General features: G+C 46.7%; 2 protein-coding genes across 2 annotated transcripts in view; one reads left to right on the forward strand and one right to left on the reverse strand.

Annotated features, from left to right (window-relative positions):
• Window positions 1-2279, forward strand: part of RAI2 (retinoic acid induced 2) — a 32491-nt gene extending 30212 nt beyond the window's left edge. The window contains exon 2 of the mRNA XM_084294364.1: window positions 154-2279. Within this exon, the coding sequence (XP_084150490.1) occupies window positions 241-1890 (1650 nt within the window). The 5' untranslated portion in view covers window positions 154-240 and the 3' untranslated portion in view covers window positions 1891-2279. The remainder of the gene's footprint in view (window positions 1-153) is intronic.
• A 9839-nt stretch (window positions 2280-12118) lies between these two features.
• The window catches only part of SCML2 (Scm polycomb group protein like 2), a gene marked incomplete at both ends in the record, with an annotated part of 55265 nt that continues 46350 nt past the window's right edge, over window positions 12119-21033 (reverse strand). The window contains 4 exons of the mRNA XM_084305888.1: window positions 12119-12244; window positions 13599-13762; window positions 14435-14716; window positions 19841-19954. Coding sequence (XP_084162014.1) covers window positions 12119-12244; window positions 13599-13762; window positions 14435-14716; window positions 19841-19954 — 686 coding nt within the window. The remainder of the gene's footprint in view (window positions 12245-13598; window positions 13763-14434; window positions 14717-19840; window positions 19955-21033) is intronic.

The raw sequence follows: 21033 nt of genomic DNA on the forward strand, positions 1-21033 counted from the left end.
TATATATTACTGTGGTGCGCTGTGGAGCCCTTACCCCGAAGCGTGGAGACATTGAGTGGCCTTCCTTCGGCGACGGCGTCCTTCAAGGCAGTCACAAATATTATGTTAAGGGGGAGATTGATGCAGTGCCTAACCCGTGTTTCTGCCTCGCAGGCCAAGCCATGTCGGTGCCGGTGCCCCCGGCAGCCCCGCTGACGGCGATGTGAGCGCGGCGCCCGCGGAGCCCCGCAGCCCTGCGAGATGGAGGAGCTCTACAAGGAGACCCCGAACCTGCCCATGGACGTCACCAGCCCGCCGGCGGCCATGGCCAACAACAAGCTGGAGAACGGGGTGGCCCAGCTGATCACGGCCGAGGCCTGGAACATCAACTCGGCCGACCTGATGAAGAAGGCCCTGTCCCCGCTGGTGACCGTCCCCGCGCCCTCCATCCTGACGCCGCCGGCCGAGTCGCAGAGCGGGGTGGCGCTGAAGGTGGCGGCCACCGTGCTGCAGCCCATCTGCCTGGGGGACAGCCCCGTTGTCCTGCCCATCCACCTGCAGGTGGCCGGCAGCGCCGCCCCGCAGATGCCGGCAGGCAACGCCACCCCTTATGTCATGACCACGCAGGGCCCCGTCCCACTGCCCGTCCTCCTGGAGCAGCACGTCTTCCAGCACCTCAACTCGCCCCTGGTGCTGCCCCCCGGCGCCGCCTGCCCCACCAGCCCCCTGCACGGCGGCCTCTTCCCGGGCTCCTCGGCCCCCGTGGGCCAGCCCCAGCTCCTGGACCCCAAGCCCGCGGGCCCGGGCCAGGAGCCCGTGCTGCCACCCGTCTTTCAGACCCCGGGCTTCGCCGCCGTCCTGCAGGACCTCTTCCCCTCGGGGCAGGGCGCCCTGGGCTCGGCTCCCTGCCAGCCGCCCCCTGACTATGCCGCCCTCCCGCCCCAGGCCTTCAGCTCGCCCCTCTCCCCGCTGGTGCCCCCCGCCACGCTGCTGGTGCCCTACCCCGTCATCGTGCCCCTGCCCGTGCCCGTGCCCATCCCCATCCCCGTCCCCATCCCCGTGCCCCACGGCGCCGAGTCCAAGGTGGCCCCCGACCCGCCCAAGCCCCCGCTCTTCACCCCGCAGCCCTGCAAGGGCACCCAGACCCCCCTGGAGAAGGAGGAGACGAAGCCCTTCGACCTCGTCCCCCAGCGGGACTTCCCCCAGCTGAGCCGCCACACCGTCATCAAGATGGGCAGCGACAACGAGGCGCTGGACCTCTCCATGAAGGGGCCGCCCGCGCCACGTGCCAGCGAGGCCGCGCCGCCACCACCACCGTCCCCCGAGGACGGGGCGCTGGACCTGTCCCTCGCCTCCTGCCGCAAGCCAGGGGGGCCACAAGGGGAGGCGGCCGGCACCAGCCCCGCAGCCGAGGGCAGCCCCTCGGCCCCACCGGCCGCCCCCTTCGCCCCCTCCAAAGCACCGGAGGCCGCGGGCAAGGTGGAGGCGAGGGCGGCGGGGCCCGGGCCGGGCGAGCTCCTGAGGCCACCGCAGAAGTGGCTGGTGGAGCCAGCGGGGAGAGCAGGCTGCGAGCCCAAGGCTGGTGGCAACAACATCGAGATCGTCAGCACCTCGCAGACAGCCAAAGTCATCGTCTCCGTCAAGGACGCCGTGCCCACCATCTTCTGCGGCAAGATCAAGGGCCTGTCGGGAGTGTCCACCAAAAACTTTTCCTTCAAAAGGGACATGCCCCAGGACTCGGTGCTGCAGTGCTACGACGTGAAGAGCCAGCCCGAGCCCCGGGACAACGCCGAGGCGCTTAGGAAACCTGTAAAGAACAGGAGCGTAAAGCTAAAGAAAATGAACTCGCCCGAAATACACATTCTTCCAATCAAGAAGCAACGGCTCGCTGCCTTTTTTCCGAGAAAGTAAATTATGGGTTTTTAGAATTTTAAGATTATTATGGAAAAAAAAAATAAAATAAAATAAAAAAGATGCACTTGGTTTTAAACTCATTTAAAACTTTAAACTATCTTTGTAAGTTATTTTTGGGGGAAGGGGGAGAGGAGCAGATGTAGAGTCCCTATAAGCTGGGTTTCTTTCCTTTTTTTTTTTTTTGTTTTTGTTTTTGTTATTGAATTTTGACTTTTCATGGGAAACTGAATAAAAAGCAACCTATTTTTCAAGCAGATTGCACATTTTGCAGCTTTAATGGAGTAACGGATGAGTCAGAGGGGTAAGAGCTATTTTCACTGCCATGAAGTGCTTTGATGATGTAACTCTTCATAACGGCTAGAATGGAAATTTCGAAATAAATGTTTGTACGTGCTGACCGGCTGCGCTATCTCTGTCGTTTCGTTTCCGAAGGGCTTTCCACGCCAGTGGAGAGATGTGAGTGTACGATGCAAATAAACGCCCTGGGAGGCCATGGTTTGGCACTCGGTGTGTGGAAATCAGCTGGAGACGCCCTCCTGTACACTGGCTGTTAAATTCAGGTGGCTCATGTCTGAAAACCCATCCCCAGGGAGGAACGGCCACGAGAACATAACAATTTGGGCGGGACACTGCCTGTTTGCGGCTATACCTGTTGGGTAGAAAAACTCCTTTTTATTATTTCAGATGCCGTGTTCCCTGAACAGTGCTGTCTGTGCAGAAGCAGCAGTTGTAAGCCCATCATCTGGGCAACGCAGCACACTGAGCGTGCCTTCCCTCACCCCTCTGCAGCCAAACTACTTCCAAAAGCCCCCTCCTGAGCAGCTCCGGGAAGGCCGCTGCAGTAGCTCTTGCAATAAGTTGGCCAAAGCAGCAGCCTCTGGCTTAGAAATCCCGTCCTCAGGCGCTGGCGTCACCCCAAAATCTGTTGAAACTCGTGAGGAAGGTGCCAGCTCACTATCCAGAAAACGCCTCCGCCTTCCGAAGTTGGGAAGGGCACCACGCTGCTCTTCTTCTGGGCTGAGGTATCGCAGCCCTCTTGCTTAACATGAAAAGTCAGGAATTTGCACATGGCAGGGATGCTACACGGCGTCAGATTCTGTCAAACTCCTGCTTTTTAAAATATTTTTTTAAAGCCTTTGTTTTTCCCCCAAAGCTGGCAGAACCGGAGACGTTCAGAAGAGCTTAAAGCGCTGACGGATTCATTAATGCTTTGTCATCTGACAGCAGCTTTTTAAATAACCCCGTTCCTAATTGAAAATGCTCGGCTACTTTGCTTTGCTCCTTCCAAGAAACGTCCCCGACGGCATGTCTCACTCCACGGCTGCTGCAGCGTGGAGGCAGAGGGTTTCTAAATCCCTTGGGACAGCCGTCCCCGCTCTCCCTGCCCCGCTGCCTCCATGGGGCCGGGCTCAGAGCACCGAGACCTTCTGAAAAGGGAGGTTTGGGGTTTTTCCAGGGCTATGCAGGGGCAGTGCCCCTCAGCGATACTGGCTGCAGGTGCCCGCAGGCCGGGCTGGGCTCATCCATCCACGCAGGTACCTCTCACGTGTGGAGCACTAGCCCCACATCCCCTCAGCACGGGGATGACACCAAGATCCAGCACCTCCAGCTCCTCCTCGCCACCAGCAGGTTACGGGTTTTGTGTATGGGGCCATTAGTTTCCTTTAATGCTTTAACTGCTTCCGAAAGTTGTGTGAGGAGAAGGCTGGGGAGCTATGCGTGTGATATACGGGGCCTCCGCTGCTGGTGGCTCGTAATGGAGACGTTAATGCCCCGCCTGATGTTGGGGGGAAAGTCATTAAGCAGTAATGGCAGGAGGAGGAGGATGTTTTACAAGGATGGGGGTGAGCCAGGTAGAGAGAGGAGCAGCGCAGCCCCCGGGACGTGCAGCACCAGCAGCAGGAGGGGAGGCGAGGTAGCTGAGACACAAGAGCAGGGGGAGAGGCTGAACGTCGTGTCAGGCACTCTACACAGCACAGATAAACCACACGCCAGATAAACCACACCGCCCTGCACACCCCTGCCGAGGTTTGACCCACGGGGCATCACCGAATTCATTCAATTCTTGCACGCTGAAGCTCAGACGGGCGCCGAGGTGGCCGCCGAGCGCCCAGGGGAGCGCCTCGGGCAGGCTGTGCCCCTCCGCTCCTCAGCACAGCGATCTGACAGCACGCCACCCGCTAGCAGCCCTGGCCAAGGATCTCAGACAATGAAAGCAGCATAAATCAGCATTACATAATATCCCGGTGCCAGATGTTTTGGTTTCTCTCTGTGCTCGAGTTTATAAAAACACGCTGAAGCGCTCAGGCAAAGGCCTTCTGAGCTGGCTGGGACGGGGTCCTGCCTCCCTGCCTTCGGCCAGCCCACCACCACCACAGCAGTGATGTGACTTTGTGAAATTGGCTTTTTCACTCACTTTTCCCTTCTTTCAGTGCTTCCCCCCATGCTCACTGAAAGTTTCATGTCTCCCAGACGATGCCCCAAGCTTGCCAGTGCTGGATGCAGAGCACCCCACGGCCGCCCTGCGCACACAAACAAATCCCCTAATTCCAGCGAAGAAAACACGTTTTCCACAGTTGTTAAAATCCTGGTATCCCGCCCCTGCTAGGAAAATCCGTTCCCTTGTTGAACCATCTGAAGCATTTCTACACATTTGGGGAGAAAAATTACTAACCACTAAAATATTCAGCGCCGCTTCGTGGCCACGTCCCCCAGGCTCTCCTGGAACAACAGCGTTAAGATCTCAGCACGGAAATTGCGGGGGTACTTCCAAACAGAGCGGGGAAAATTAAACGAGCAAATGGCAGGATACGAGCTAATAGAAGGGAGCTCTGCTTCCCAGGTAAAGCACCAGCTTTCGCTGTAAAGAAGTCGGTGTTTGCAGGGAGCACTGGTAATGCAAACCGCATCCCCGCCAGCCCGTGCCCGGCCCCCCCCGGCTCCCGGGATTACTAATGCTCCTCAGCCCGCAGCTGTCTGAGGACGGCCGCATTTTCTGCATTGTTTTAATATCATCCTCCTCACCACATCCTCCCCGACAGCGCTCCCATCCTTCTCTGCTTAAGAGCCGGAGATGATGGGCAGCGTTTTGTCCAGGCCTGGCACCTCACGGACCGGAGCTACCAAAGGGCAGGACACGGAATGAGGAGCTCCCTCCCACTGGGAGAAAACCCCTAAAAGTGCAAAAAAAAAGCCCAAAAAGTCCATCAGTAGGCACGGGAAAGCTACTAAAGGTGGGAGCTGCTGCTGCAGAAGTCATTTGCTGTCTGTTGAGGCCTCATCAAAAGGGAAAGGACTGAAACCCCACCTGCGCTCCACGCTGTGAAGGTATCGAGTGGATTTTGGTAAAATGTGCCCCTTCTGAACGCCAGGTAGGTCTTTCCGAAGGGTTTGAGTACGGGATTGTTCCATTTTACCTAAAACCAAGAGCACTTCTGGTGGGAAACCAGTTCGCATGCTGGAGGTAAGCAGGACGGGCACTGCGGCTCCCGTGATAGATGCCAGAAATCGTGCCAATAAAACCCAGGCAGTCAGGAGAGCTCGGATCTCGTGAAGCAGATGTTGGAGTCTGGTCAGATCGCTCCTATCCTGAACCCAGTCAACTAGACCGACAGGGACTACAGTGAGAGACAGTCTAGACATAAATAGGATATGAAGACATGAGGTTGTATGAAATTAAACCCCATCCTGTGCTCCTCTGCAGGTGTGACCTGAAAAGAAATCACATCGAAAGCGGAGTGGTAGCAGTGGCTCGTTCCATTAGGGAGAAGCAACTGAAGGACAGAACGAGAGGATGCCCCAGGAATCGCGTAGGGAATCCAAGGACTCAGCCCATGCTTGCAGATGAGATCTTCTCGAGAAGTCCTTGGCATGTGCTGTTACGGACAGGCCCGTGGGTTCTCCTTTAATCACACACCACAGCGCTCATGCTAAAGAGACACATCATGATTTTCAACTGGCCAACAGCAAACCAAAGGGAGAAAAACATCCATTTTGACACAAATGAAACATTTCACACCCCTTCCATGGCTCAGAGTGTTAACCTCTAACTCTCCGCCTTGAAATCCCAGGTCAAGTAGTCAAAAGACATGAGCTGTGACTCAGCAATTGCTGCATCCAAACCTGAAACTGTGTGAGCTCGTACCTCCACCTGGCTTCCTCCTTCTCCTCCGATTTTCCATTACTTCATTCTCCATATATTTTCCTTCCCGTGTTCATTGCACACAAGCCGTATCACTCACCCCTGCCTCCCATTTCTGTTTTCTTTCAAAACACTTAAACTTTCCCCAACCTGTTCATCTCCCGTAGCCACACACAAACCCAAAGGCAGTTTACAATTAATGCACTACGACGGTGAGCGCAGAGATAAATGGAAGCAATACGTTCCCTGTGGCTCAGCTGAGCACTCCTTGCTCCGATCCTTTGAAAACACACAAAGCAGCATTAAGTTAAAACACAGCAAAACAAAAAACCCACACCCACAAAGCAGCCACCGCTGCCCGCTGAGCCTGATAAGCAAAAGCTGCCATCTCAGGCACAGCACCGGCAGGGTTTTGGTGCATTGCTCAGGTGGGCCAAAGGCATCTCTGGGCTTGCAGTGGTGAAACAGAAGGAAAACAGATCCCCCGTGGAGAAGGGAAAGCAGCTCTCTGTAGAGCAAGCAAGGATCTCCAAGGAGGCCTCTGTATTTCTTCTAGGCCTTGGAGATCCAAGTAGCCTCCTTGGGACACGCACCTCAGATCTCTGACCGATCTCGTAGCTCACCCCTAAAGCACAAGCATTAAGCCAAAGCCAGACTAGAACTGAGCATTTATTTAATTCTGCTCTCCCCACTGCTGTGTTCATGCAAGCACACGCAATTAAGAGGCAGCCCGACAAACGGAAAGCTCTTTGCAGGCCACACCTTGAGTAGCAGAGCACTGCCTCGGGTGAGAGGCCTCTGCTCCTAGCAGAGCACCACCAGCATTCCCAGGCCAGGACAGAAATCGGTAGCAACAGCACATTGCACTGGGATCATGCAGTCAAGATGCAGGGCCCTTCCCTTATTTTTTCGAACCGTGCAGGAGCGAGAAGCACGTGCCAAGACGCCTCCCTCAGAACAGAGGCTCTCCGGCAGAGATGGAAGCTGAGGGAGGAATTGTTCAGACCTGCCTGGGAGCTCCACTCCGATCTCAGCAGCGTTAGCACAATCGCTTGGAGGAACACAGCACTGCCATAACTCATGGGAAAACAACCCACGTGTGAGAAAATGAGAAATCCAGTGAAATCCCAGCCTTTCGTGCTTGTGAAACAGGCTGAGGTGCGCCACCGTTCACGGAGGCCTTCCCAGTGCCTCGCCAATCCCCCTCAGCTCCCACCTGGGAGGGTGGATGAGCCTTTGTCTTTCCCATCCTTGACCTCACCGCTGAGACTGCCAGCGCAGGGTAATGGCAATTACCATGGTGGTTTTGTGGCGTATTCATTTCCTTCCAGCTGTCATAACTAGAAAGGAATCACTGGCAGGAGCGTGTTCCTGCCAGCTTCCAGCCGTACATCTGTTCGCATTTGTCTGTTCGCACAAGATGGGATGCGAGCTCCCTTTCCTCCTGCGCTGGCATCTGTCTGCTCACACGATTTGCCCTGGAAGGGCTTTGACTTCGGAGGCTGAAAAAGTGAATCTCGGCGGATGAAAATGCCTTCGTGTATTTTAACAAGGCCAGAAGTGCCAGCGTGCAGCCTCCGCCATCAGCACTAACCAGTTCCGCGGCAGGTAATGAAAGCTGGAATAAAACTAGCAGCAGCCCAGAAAGCTAAGGGGAGAAGCAGCTCAGGAAGGACTCCTTAGATCATACAGCAGGGCTGGGAGACTCCGGAGCTGGTGAGAGCTGATTCTCATTCAGATGGGACAAATTACAGCTAATCAAAATGATCTGCTAGGACAAGGATGGAGGATTCATGTAAGGGAGGGAGTTAAAAGCCTATTGGACCACTGTAATGGCATACTTGAAGCACATGCAGGTCTCCCATCATCTCCACAGCCACAGCAGTAAGAATTTATTTAGGGCAAACAGAGGAGAATCTTTTAAGATATATGTGTTTGCTGTTTTAAAATTAATAATCTCTGGGGTTTCCGCTGTAAAAACGAATAAATAAATCAATCACAGCATAAAATGTCTCAAAGTTGCTGACTCAAAACACAGCGAGCTTACAACAGACCTCAGATTTTAAGATAAAGCCCCCAAATGGCTCTGCGTGATCTCAGAAACAACAGGAACACTGACGGGTTGGGAACGGGATCCCACGATCTGTGGGCTAGTCAGTGAGCTTCACGGAGCAAAAGATTGCAACCAAGGCTTGAGAAAAAAGCAGCAGCCCTTTCAGCAGAGAAATGGATGTGAATCAGTTTCTGCCTCCCTGCATCACTTAGGCAATTCCAAGCAAGCACTTTTTACTCACTCCAATAGTTTTACATGCAATAAAAAAAAGAGAGGAGGAATATATGACCTCCAAAATTGATCTCAAGGGGTCTTTTTTCCTTTTTTTTTTTTTCCTTTGAACTAAGCCAGCCTATCTCTGTATAGCTTCAATTCAGCTTAAGCAGCAATAGAAACACAAAGGTGCCTTTTAACTTTTAGACCAGGTTCACACATCTAACGCTGGAACTAAACATTCATTTAACTCTATTATGTGAACAGCTAATCGACCAAAGGAAAAAAAAAAAAATACTGCTATCCACTTCTAAAATCTGTTTCAGTCACACGCCGCTGCGTTAAAACAGACCACACTCCTCAGCTCCTACTTAGAACAGCAGACAGGGGACAAACCTAGGAACACTTCACTTTGCTTTCTCTACAACTTTCTACACCATTGTTACTTACCAGTTACTATTTAAAGTCTACAGGAGAACGAGCTTTAAAAATCACACAGTTTTAGAGCAACTGGCGTCATAAAAGTCACTGAAGTGGTGTAGACAAAAAATGGGAAGATGTTCCATCCTTTCAGCCAATGTGACGTTGCTGTCTTTCATTGCTATTCCTGCAAGAGTCCTACAACATGTACACAGCCACACCAAACGTGTTGGAAGTGCTGTAGCGTCAACTGCGACGTGCACTCGCCCCGCCATGCAGTATTCTTCCATTTCCATACTGCATGGGTCTTCTGCAGCAAGGGCTGTGAGAGCTGCCAGCCCTCCTGGAGCAGCTGCAGTTTGATTTTACACAGAAGAGATCTTACCGTGTGCTGATGAGCCACAGTGCTGCCTCGCGAGAGGCTACAAGACCCAGAACCAGATAAGCAGATGAAGCCCTGTTGATAGCAAAGCAACTCAGAAAAACAAAGACAATACACCATGTTGTCTTTTATATTGAATATGCACCAAAAAGATATTCACTCTCTTTTGGGAAAACAGATGCAAAATGCCTCTGGACTGTTGTTACCTCCAAGTTCCTTAACTTCTCTGTGAAGTAACTGAGGTTACCATTAACACAATTAACGTTACTTCTTAAACACAGGCAGATCACTGCAGAGAGGCATCAAAACAACAGACTTCTCTATAATATAAATGATAAAACCTCAAGTATATGAAGTTTAAACCTACTGGTACTATCTGCTTTAAAAAAAATAGTTCGGATCGTCACCTGAACACAGGACAAACTCGTTTTTAGGAGTCTCTTCCCCTTAGTGATTTCTATGAGAATTCAGTAAACTCTAAGCAGCCATATACTATATTCAAACCTGAATAGTTGAATATATTCCTGAATTGTTATTTTGAAAGCACAGACCAACCCAAATTAAAATTAATTGTTTCAGATAAACTATGTTGGAATAATTTCATCCTTCTGATTAAAGCTTCCTCCCATCAGATGCTGTCACGAACTGCCAGGTACGACAGCTACCCCTGCACACAGATGGTGCTTACACATAAAACAAAGCAGGCAACAATGAACAAACTATTTTATTGCTGTTTACAGAGAAGAACATCCCATGGAAAATAAAGAATAAAAAATATATTCTGCTGCAACATTTTGAACGCATGAATCTCACCCGGTGTAGCGCAGGGTGAAACCCTGGTACTGTAACTTCACAGTAAGCCCTGCGCACCTGGGCACACACAGAGCCTCGAACAAATATTTATACCCATCATAGTACCATGTACAAAAAGCTCATTCCATAAAAGCCAGAGGGAAATTTGAAACATCTTTCTTTCTCCTATGCCAATGGCAGTTAAAAAATTAAAACTGTTTTCGGTTAAACTGCATGAGCAGTACTTCTTTTAAGCTAAACTCTGAAATTCAGCATAAGAAAGCACAGAAGAAGTAAGTTTTAAACACTATGCTCCACATGTCGGGCATTATGTTTTCCTCACAGTGTAACTATAACTTTCATAGGGTTTTACCAACGATCAAGTCAATATTTTCCGAACACAAAGAGAAAATATGCTTTCTCCAATCAATGCTCTGACCTTTTCTTACTACAAAGAGCGTGCTTGTATTATTCATCTAAGCATACACGCACCACAAAAGATATGCAAAACAAATCAATAGAGATAACCTTTAGTGTCAAATGTCTAATGATGGAATAATAAAAACAAGCCTGGAAGCCCGAACGACTTGCTAAATTAAAATTGCATTGCAGTCACTTAAACTAACAAAATTCTCAAGACACTTACTTGTAAGCTACAAAAAATGTTATTTTGCAGCAGTATCTCTGCTGAAACCTGAGGAGTATCAGAGTATTGGTACAACAAGGCATTTTCAGCAAAAGGATTCGTAAAAAATACATTTTTACTATATAGTTTCATATAAAAAGGCAATAAGAAATATAATAAAACCTACCAATTTAGGACTACATCTTCCTTAGCAAATAGCTTTCATCACTTGCACTATTACATACAGTACATTCAGTTTCCTACACAGAAAGTACATTTTCTTATCCCTGATGTATATTACAATCGGCAGTGACAACAAACTGGTTCATTATCACCACTGGTTCTTGTAGCTTACACAAACAGCATCAATTTTACCTTAAACAGGCTTATCAATTACATAGTAGCACTTCCTGAAAGGAAATATAAGCCCAAAACATCAGAACCAAACAAGTGTTTTCAGAAATACACCAGCATACGTGGCTCAGAGTTCAGTGATGACTAACCAGGAGTATTGCATAGTACAGGGATTTTGCCTGCAGGAGTAAATCCACCCTTTGATTGTTTGTCACCTTCTGACTCCAAGAGCGGACAACAAATTAAACAGGTGCTAATGAATATGAAAGTAGAACGTGACCGAAATTACTGGTAAAAAACAAACAAACAAGAAATCGTACAGTTCTCTCTGGCACAGTGCAAAGTACATTAAAGACTGAACACGTATGTACAGTGTGCATGTGTATTTTCATATACATATAGTATGCATTTCCCTGACACATACACGTGTATATATAAAAGCATGAACACACATATCCATGCCAAACTTAGCAAAAAGATGGAATGTTTATAAGGTGGATGCGTTGTTCCAGTCGAAGCTGTCGGTCCCAGAACTGGCTGTTTATACAGCCAATATGATCTTCCACAAAACAGAACTATGATCGCCGGCATAGATTGACAACACACTGTCCATTTGTCCTTGTAACTTTCCAAAGGACCAATAATCACACTTTATAAAAGCTTATATTTGTATTAAACCCTCTTCTCCACAACGCTTCCCTCCCCCCCGACCTGTTCATATGGCTATTCCCTTTATGGAAATCTATGAAGAGAAACCTAGCTGAGTATGACTCTGCTGGAGGACCAGGCACAGCAGTTACTACTGAGATGAGATCTTCTCTTTTACATTTTCCTCGCAATGTAAAAGTTTACAGCCACCCCTGTAAAAATTATTAACACCTGATGCTGTTTTTGTTTTTTTCTTCCTTTGGGATTCAGCTGTTTTGGTTCCGAATACAGATGCATTGGCTGGAGTCTGCAACAGCGAATAACTGTGCTTTTCAGCACTGTTACCAACCTGCTCCCCAGCCAGTGTGACCAGCAGTCCAGTCCTTCCCTGCAAACCTTCTGAAACAGTTCACAAAATACTGGAATGTAATACAGATTTTCTTTTTCCCCTCTTTATCCTAGACGTCTTCACATTTTGAGAGAGCCTTCAAAAAATACAGGTGATTTCTGCAACAAAACACTTTTAAATAAAGGTGATGGCTGTTAACCTGAGAGCTTAGTGTGATGTGAACACACCCTTTGTGGTATCCCCATTGGCTAGTACTTTCCTTGTTTAAGTCTTTCAATGTGGTAGCACAACTTTAGGGCAGGCCCCAGCTTCAGTCCCATATATTTCATTATCATATCACTCCTCAGTAACAGTAGTGCCTTCCCATCAATTTCCTGCAGAAGGAAGAGAACAAACACAACAACACACAACTGCTTTAACAATCTGCATGGTGACACCAGAAAGTACACTGCATTTGTTTCTACTGCAGTAAAAATGTATCTACCATTTATAAGGCAGTAACTTAGTGCAGTACTTTGATATTTACACCTGGCCACCGAAGGGAAATTTGTTTCAGTATTTTTACGGTAAGACTAAGGCATGTGAGATGCTAAACAATATTACAGTAAGTAAAAAACTGACCAAACAGCCCGCAAAAGTAAAAAGAGGAAGAAAAAAAAAAAAAAGAATAGGTCAAGGAAAGAAAAAAAAGCTGCAAAGGAAGGTCTGTGCAGTTGGAGATTAAATGATCCAAGCACTGAGGCCTTGCACTGAACCTTGAACACAGCTGTGGGAGGGTTCTGGCGTGTGCATGCAAATAGTCACGCAGAGGAAGGGGTTACAAACCATCTGAATCCGTGAAATAAGACAGATCTACATCCAGGTTAAAGCAGACAGATTGTTAGGATCAAGACCGAGGACAACTCAGGCAGATTGCAACTGCCTGGTTGAGAAGCTGCTGAAATATAGCAGTCCCAAGCTCTTAGTAGCATTACATACCGTAGACAGGCAATTAGTTCCCTAAAACGCCATAAAGAAAACCACTCTGTCTTTTTTTTTTTTTTTTAAACATAAACCCGACAAAGCAAGTGACATTTGGTCTTGCTATACAACTAAGAATAACTAGCACATAAGACAGGAAGTTCTGTAAAAAGTGACTTTGAATTTTCCTTTCAATTCAGCTTAATGTGAAATTTATCTGTTAGTAAGAGCCAGCGCAGAACAAGGGGGAAATACCACTAACGAGAAAGCCAACTTCGTTTTGGAGGGCCACGTATAAAATGAAATAATAAAGCAGCTTTTTGCTGGGCTACCTGCCATAGAAAAGCACAGGGAGAAGAAGGGAAAGGGGAGACCAAAAGCAACAGAAACCAACACTTAAGAGTTTCTCTCTCTAAATACAACATCTTGTTAGATCCTAGGAAACTCTATGCATTGCTTGGCAAAACAAAGCAAGCTTGACAAATTAAACATTTCAATTCAACCTCTGAATTTTAGTATTAATGACCAAGTGCAAAGGTAACCAGGTAAAGCTTCTCTACTTTGGGATAACCAGTCTACGAAACAGACCAAAACACTACATGAGGAGTTTCAGGCAGAAAAATATTTTTTCAGCCTCCTTCTGTTATACAAGTGAGTCGAGTCTGTTCTACCTTCACTTGCAAACACAGTGACAGAAATGAAAGCTGTATTCTAAGAGATTAGTGTGATAGACAAGATCTACTAGAACAGAATGGATATGCATCATACATGTCTCCTAAAGAGTTCTGCGTGTGGAGCCAGAGCCTGCGGATCAGCCTCCTTCACAAAGCGCATCACTTCCTCTATCGACCAGGTGGAAGGATCCTTATTCAACATTCTTGAAGGTTCCCTTTTTAGCGAATTCAGGTCCGGTCCAGTTGTGGAACTTGCGGCTTTCAGGATAAAATAGTGTGAAAGGAAGAAGTATCACTAGTCTTTACAGGGAAAACACCTTTCATTTCACATAAGGCATTCTTACTATTAACAACAGGCTTTTATTATTCATTCTTTGCCATATATTAAGATGAAGGATGTTTTATTTTCCCCCAAGTAATACTGAATTGTTCCATTTGTCTTTAAATACCTTATACAACTGCATAACAGCAGCATAAACATTAGCATGATGACATACCTAGAGGGATTACTTTTACTCATATTTGGTTCCTGGGTCCTGAGATGCTGGTATCTGGGAACGTGGCAAATGCAAGCCGAACTGTGCAGACAGGGACAGGAGGAAACCCTATCTCCATATTTCAGCAACACAGCAATGGCTGATAAAAATGCTCAGGAAGTGAGTTGCACGTAACTAGCACTGCCCAGTCTAGTTTGAGGAAAGTGCAGCAGGCAAGACCCCTCTGGCTTGCACCACAGCGTTAGTTCTAACAGGCTTAGGTTCTGCATTTGAACTTAGGTTAACAAGCCTGACGTGCTTGGCAACAGCACAACATCTCAATCCATACGCAACCTATTTTCTATGGCAAAGAACTTCTTTATTCATAACTCACGGACTTTGTATGTTAATAAAAGCTGCTATATGCTTTGGAAAGCCTAGGCATAAAGCATACCTTCAATCCTCCTCTGTATTCGATTCCTACTGACTTCATAGAAACTGCTGTTCCCAGCAGAGCTCAAGGAGAGCCGGCGCAGGACAGGGGCTGAATTTGAGGTAGCAGTCACTGGCTGAAAGGAATTTCTGTAATATGCTGTGCTCCCTGAAGAACGATATTCAGTGGAATTTCGACAGGTCGGGCTGGAAGGATTTACTGAATTAAGTGCAGAATCCATAGAGTCCTCAGAAAAGCGATGCTCTTTGGAAGTGCTGTTTTCTTCTATGGGTAACGTTTCCGCTACAGGAAAAGAAAAAAAAAAAAAAAGGAAAAAAAAAGGATTGATCGGTTCAAAATGATGGGCTTTTTAACTCTTTTATTTAAATCCTTGCTATGTTCTCCTGAAGATAACTATAGGTTCCAAGCCTGGTAATCAATCTCCTGTGAGGAAAGCACTACTGCAGAATAGTTGACCAGTTGACCTCTTCCTTGAGTAATCACTGGGCCCTTACTACATAAATAAATAAATTAATCTAACATCTAAAGTTTGAGACAACCTTCCATAAATTATTTCACATATATTTGTTAAATATTACCAACAGGGCAGGGACATAAGGGTTGTTTTTTAATTTTAAATTGCCTGATGTTAGCATTAATACATGTGCAATCTCAGCAAGCATTTCCATGATCTTTTTTTTAATATAAACAAAAACTTCTATCAATAACTTCATAAACAAGTGGACAATTATCATCTGTAGATCCCAACATGCCCAGAGACACCGGCCATCAATAAAAATTGAACAAATTACACGCAAAGCTACAGAAGGCAGTGAATCCCAGATACACACACACTAATACAATGCACCCTGGCCACGATGCTGTATTGGTGTGTAGTTAGAAACCAGTGAGAGCACCACCCCATTCTCGAGCCCTCGTATGACTCATCTCCATTTGCACCAGGCCAACATCTAGCCTGAGAAAGAAGTTGGAAGCATGATGTAAAAATCTGTATGAAACAAATGCTGCTTTGGCAGGAGAGCTAAGAGCTGGAAAATATAGCTAACAGGTTCACAGAAGTGTAAACCCCGCAATACCATCTTGAAAATTACTCTTAGCAAAGTTATAAAACATATGCTAGTGGAGTAGCATATTCTTTGGGATAACTGGTACAATCTGCGAAAACAAGTTCCTAAAATATACTCCTTATTACTCTTCTTATATGGCAACTTTCAACCATTTGTTGGGAACATACCAGGATTAAAGCTAAAGGAAGAGCATTTTTTCTTAAACAAACAAGAAAGAAAAATCAACCAAACTAAAATAAAAAAACAAAAGCCAACAACACCAGACTGAGCTTCTCAAGCATGTTTAACTTGCTCCATGAGGCCTTAGGTTCTCTCTCCTGAAACCTGCTTAAAAGTTTAGTGAAGAACATTAAGTGTGTTTTGCAGTAATGGTCTTCAGACAACATAATCCCAAAGGGGGGCAAGGATAATGAGAGCATCAGCTCCCTGCTTAGAGAACTCAGCACAGCAAGATCTACAAGATGATGTAACATCTTTCAATAAACTTGATAGTTGTGGCATAAAGAAGCCTTTAAGTACCCAAGCCCCAAAACCACCACTGCATACTTTATAGTTTGTTAGATCTGTATCAAAAAAGCTGAGCAGCGGATACTGAGGTTTTCAAAGAAAACAAACCCCTTTACATTTGTCAGCTTGAAGTAGCTGCAGCAACTTGCCAAAATGAAACCAAAAGCCATCTTCCTATACAATTTCCAAGAGAATAACAGATGCAGTCAATGATAAGCACTGTAAAATTAGAGGAAACCAAGAGAACATTAGATCAGTAGGAAACGAGAACACTAACAGGAACCTCAGTCAAAGACCAAAAGGCAGAGTTGATATTTCCATTAGCTACAGCAAAGCAACACGAAGGTGTCTAAGGTTCAGCAGAACACACAGACACGAATTTCAGAAGGTGGGAATGCTGGCATGTTGCAGGGGGCAATCATCTTTTACAGCAGGTGCTTGTGCCTGGCAGCTACGCCACCCAATCCACTCCCTCTCCATCCACCCAGCTTCTCTACGAGCAAAACCCAGCTGCAGTCTCGTTGAAGAAGCGGTCAACTGGCTTGACAGCTGATTCAGGACTGCTGTCTGACACACGGAGCCTTGCCAACAACGCAGCAATGAATGACAATTTTCCTACCTCAACATTTTGACCAGATGTGTGTAACAATGGTATGGAAAGCAAACTGTTTTATTTTTTTTTCCTGTTTCATGGGAGGTTCCACTGCAGAATGCCTGATCTGTGGATAAATTAATAAAAAGCTAGTAAAAGGCGTTATGGCCTTATGTTTCAATTGTAAGGATGACAATAGAGTGTTTAGGACTGAAGGCCTTAGCAGGAATTGGACGTTTTGTTTTCTTGAAGCTCCTCCGGGAATAGGAAGTCAGTTGTTCTGCCATACATAACTGCGTGATGTAACTGGCTGCAGTGCTAGGAACACTCTGTTTCCAAGGGGAGGGAGACCGGGTTATTTCTCTTTCCTCTCCCTTATCTTTCAAAACTTTGAGAAGAAACTGTTAGTGAGCAGAAAAGACAGCAAAATCTGCAGAACATATCTCTGAGCAGATCAGAAGGAAAACGAGCTGTTTGAAAGACCCTTTCCCACAATTATTCCATTTTGCGTTCAAATGATATTTCAAAACAGCTCTTTCAAGACGGCTATGTCTCAATAGAGCCAGAACTTTTCAGGGGCAGATCTTTCTTGCTAACCAGCCCATGACTGACCGCTATGAAATTACCTCCAGATTTTCAGCAGAGGACACTGCCCTAATGGGAAACACACAACACTAGAGAATACTTTGCCTCTTGAAACACACAGAGTGCAAACTCAAACTTCTGAAACCATGGCAAAACTTTCTTTATTTTTGTTTTTACCCCAGGTAACTGCACTTTGTAATGAATTACTGATTTTAAAATGCATTTTAAGGAATACATTAACTTCATCTATAAAAGGGATCCAGTACTGAACTACTCCACGAGGCATAAAAAGCAGTACGTGCATGCTGGCTTTCTTTGAGGGAGCTTTCTTACAAGAGAATGCAGCTCTAACTCAAAACGCTTGCTTTGTCCAATTAAAACAACTCTATTTCAGTTGAATTAAATGCTCTACGCTTATTCCTGAAGTCACCTACCAGAAATGCCTGATTTAATTGCATAGATATTGTTCAACTAACCCAGTATTCCTTCAGGAAAGGTACAGTTCTGCATTGACTGTTAATTTCTGTACTGCCGCTGTTACTGTACATTTGAAATGGTGACTCTTATTGAACTATCACTTTGAACATTTTAATTTGATTTCCTTTCCTGCTTTAACTGAAGTCCTATGACTTTCTAATCTGCACAGAAAAAGAGATCCTTCTGCCCACGCTGAGGCTAATAACTACAAAAGGACCCCAGAACCTCCAAAAAAAAAAAAGAAAAGAAAAAAAGAGAAAAAAGAATATGAAGAAAATATTATCTGGACGAGGGCATCGAGTGCACCCTCAGTAAGTTCGCAGATGACACCAAGTTAGGTGCGTGTGTCGATCTGCTTGAGGGTAGGAAAGCTCTGCAGGAGGATCTGGATGGGCTGCACCGATGGGCTGAGGTCAACTGCATGAAGTTCAACAAGGCCAAGTGCCGGGTCCTGCACCTGGGGCGCAATAACCCCAAGCAGAGCTATAAGCTGGGAGAGGAATGGTTGGAGAGCTGCCAGGCAGAGAAGGACCTGGGAGTGATGGTGGATAGTCAGCTGAATATGAGCCAGCAGTGTGCTCAGGTGGCCAAGAAGGCCAACGGCATCCTGGCTTGTATCAGGAACAGTGTGACCAGCAGGGCTAGGGAGGTGATCGTCCCCCTGTACTCAGCTCTGGTGAGGCCGCACCTCGAGTACTGTGTTCAGTTTTGGGCCCCTCGCTACAAGAAGGACATGGAGGTGCTTGAGCGGGTTCAGAGAAGGGTGACGAAGCTGGTGAGGGGCCTGGAGAACAAGTCCTACGAGGAGCGGCTGAGGGAGCTGGGCTTGTTCAGCCTGGAGAAGAGGAGGCTCAGGGGTGAACTTATTGCTGTCTACAGGTACCTTAAAGGAGGCTGTAGCGAGGTGGGGGTTGGTCTGTTCTCCCACGTGCCTGGTGACAGGACGAGGGGGAATGGGCTTAAGTTGAGCCAGGGGAGTTTTAGGTTAGATATTAGGAAGAACTTCTTCACTGAAAGGGTTGTGAGGCACTGGAACAGGCCGCCCAGGGAAGTGGTGGAGTCACCATCCCTGGAAGTCTTCAAAAGACGTTTAGATGTAGAGCTTAGGGATATGGTTTAGTGGAGGGCTGTTAGTGTTAGGTTGGAGGTTGGACTCGATGACCTTGAGGTCTCTTCCAACCTAGAAAATTCTGTGATTCTGTGATTCTGTGAAGAAGCAAAGAGCTCGTCTCTATCTGGCTTCAAAAAAGCCTTTGGCAATAATATCCCAATATACTGCAGCAACAGAAAGCATGGATCAGATGGGATGAGTCACATCAACAAGTTACTATGACTTAACTAGTTAAGTAGCAAAAGGGGAGTAAGACCATTCCCTCATAGATCTCTCACTGAGGTTTAAACCAGCATGCTTTACCTCACATCTGAGGCAGACGAAGAGTGGGTGCATGCTCAGTTACTGCAGCTCTGCTGTGGGGCAGGCAAAGGCACTATTTGTCCTGGAGCCAGAGCATCCTAACAGCTAGCTGCCACGGGGAGGGCTGCTCTGCTCCCCTTGCCACGGCTGCATTTTATCCAACTCTTCTCTGCGCTCATCTGCGTCCACACGGAGTCAGTCCTGAGAAGAAAATTGCACAGACTCTTGGCTTCACCAAAATGTTTTCTGTGCTTTGGGTCACAGGCTCAGCTTGCCACCCAGTCAGGGAGACGTGGGGCCCGCTACAAGGACAAGGAGGTGAGGAAAGCAGGATCAGCACAGCTTTCCGTGGCAGCCAGCCATAAATGGAGCTTAATTGTATCATCAAAATGCACCCTTACTCACCTGTTGGCTCGAACCCAGAGTTATTAGAGTTGCTTCTAATTTATCTCCTAATCCATTTCAAGGCAATTGGTTTTCTACTAAATTGCCATACAAGAAGCAGGAGGCTTCATACATCACCTATTTGCCTGGGTGACTTCATGAAAAATGCAAGCATGTTGAAGAGGAGGACTTCTTGAACTTGCAGTAGATCTTCCATAAGCACAAAATCTGTGCCACCGGTCAATAATTAACACACTTCCACCCTGGCCTGTCAAGGGCTACAGACAAACTAGACACATGCGTTGTACTCGGTCCATTTTGACTGGAAGTACTGAAATCACAGGTAATCCTCATATATAATACCAATACAACGTAACTACCTTCAGATGGATGAGCATCATTCCTGGGAAGTTTAGGGGAAAGGGGAGCAGTGTACGGTGGAGAGTCCTGAGAGTATCGTTTCGCACTTCTGTTTTCAGGTATTTCTTCTTTTGCTGTGAAGAGGAAAGTCACCACCTACTTATTCTGGCATAAAACGCTCACAGGGAAAGTAAAAGGACAAAAGCAAAAACATACATCAGGCATTCACCAGGTTACAGACCAGTTTCTTATGTCACACAAACTCAGCCATTTCAATACAAACCTTCAAAGATGAAATAACAGCTTAGTTTATGTTGTCATCATCCAAACTACCTTGACCTTGGCTACTTTTCTGACAAGTGTTAAAACAAATGACTTTCATCTGACAGGCTGAAACAAATCCAATTTCTCCATTGGAGAAAAAAAAAAAAAAAAAAAAGAGTATTTTTTTTTTCTAAAGCAGCTCCTAGAAGTCAGACTCAGCTACCAGACAGCTGTGAGGAAGCTTCATCCCCGATATGAATCTTGTGAAATTGCACTGATGTCAAAGTTTTCTCAGCTACAGCTCCTGATAACCCTCGGGCTGGGATTTGTAATACCAGGCACTGCAAACCACCTGATGGGAGATCTTGCACAAGCCATTTCCCTCTCACTCTCTCTACACTCCTGGTGTAGCAGAGAAAGATACTGGGCTGATATATAATATCAGAAGCAGCCACCTGCAAAACCCACCTTCTCTACTAGAAGACCAGACAGTATGTTGAGGAATTTAAAATTTTGGAGCTGCCACTAAGCAAGACGAATGAAGATGGAAGAAAGGACTCCTTCCTGTTATGGGATGGGCTGAACTGTATCACCTGTCAGAGCAAGCCCCTTCTTATGAGACAGTGAGTGTTTTTCTGTAAGCTTATTTTATGATTCAAACAGAAATTGAACAGATGAAATGTGAAGTTTTGAGCTTGTTCTCTTAGTAGCAACCCAGTGATACATACAACATGCATATGTTTCCTGGCTTGACTGCAAGGAAGAATTTGCTGAACAAAATGATTTCTGCACATGTGGTATGAGCTATCTCAACCTGTCAAAGCACGTGCACTCTGGAACGAATTCACCACAAACTGAACAATTCAAGTTAGAGCAAGGCAGATTAAAACGTTAAATTCCACAAAGTCACCACGCTTCTCAAAGACAACAGAACCTGAAAGTAAGAGCT

The sequence above is a fragment of the Netta rufina genome, assembly GCF_964035555.1.
Source record: "Netta rufina genome assembly, chromosome: 1".
Lineage (NCBI taxonomy): Eukaryota > Metazoa > Chordata > Aves > Anseriformes > Anatidae > Netta > Netta rufina.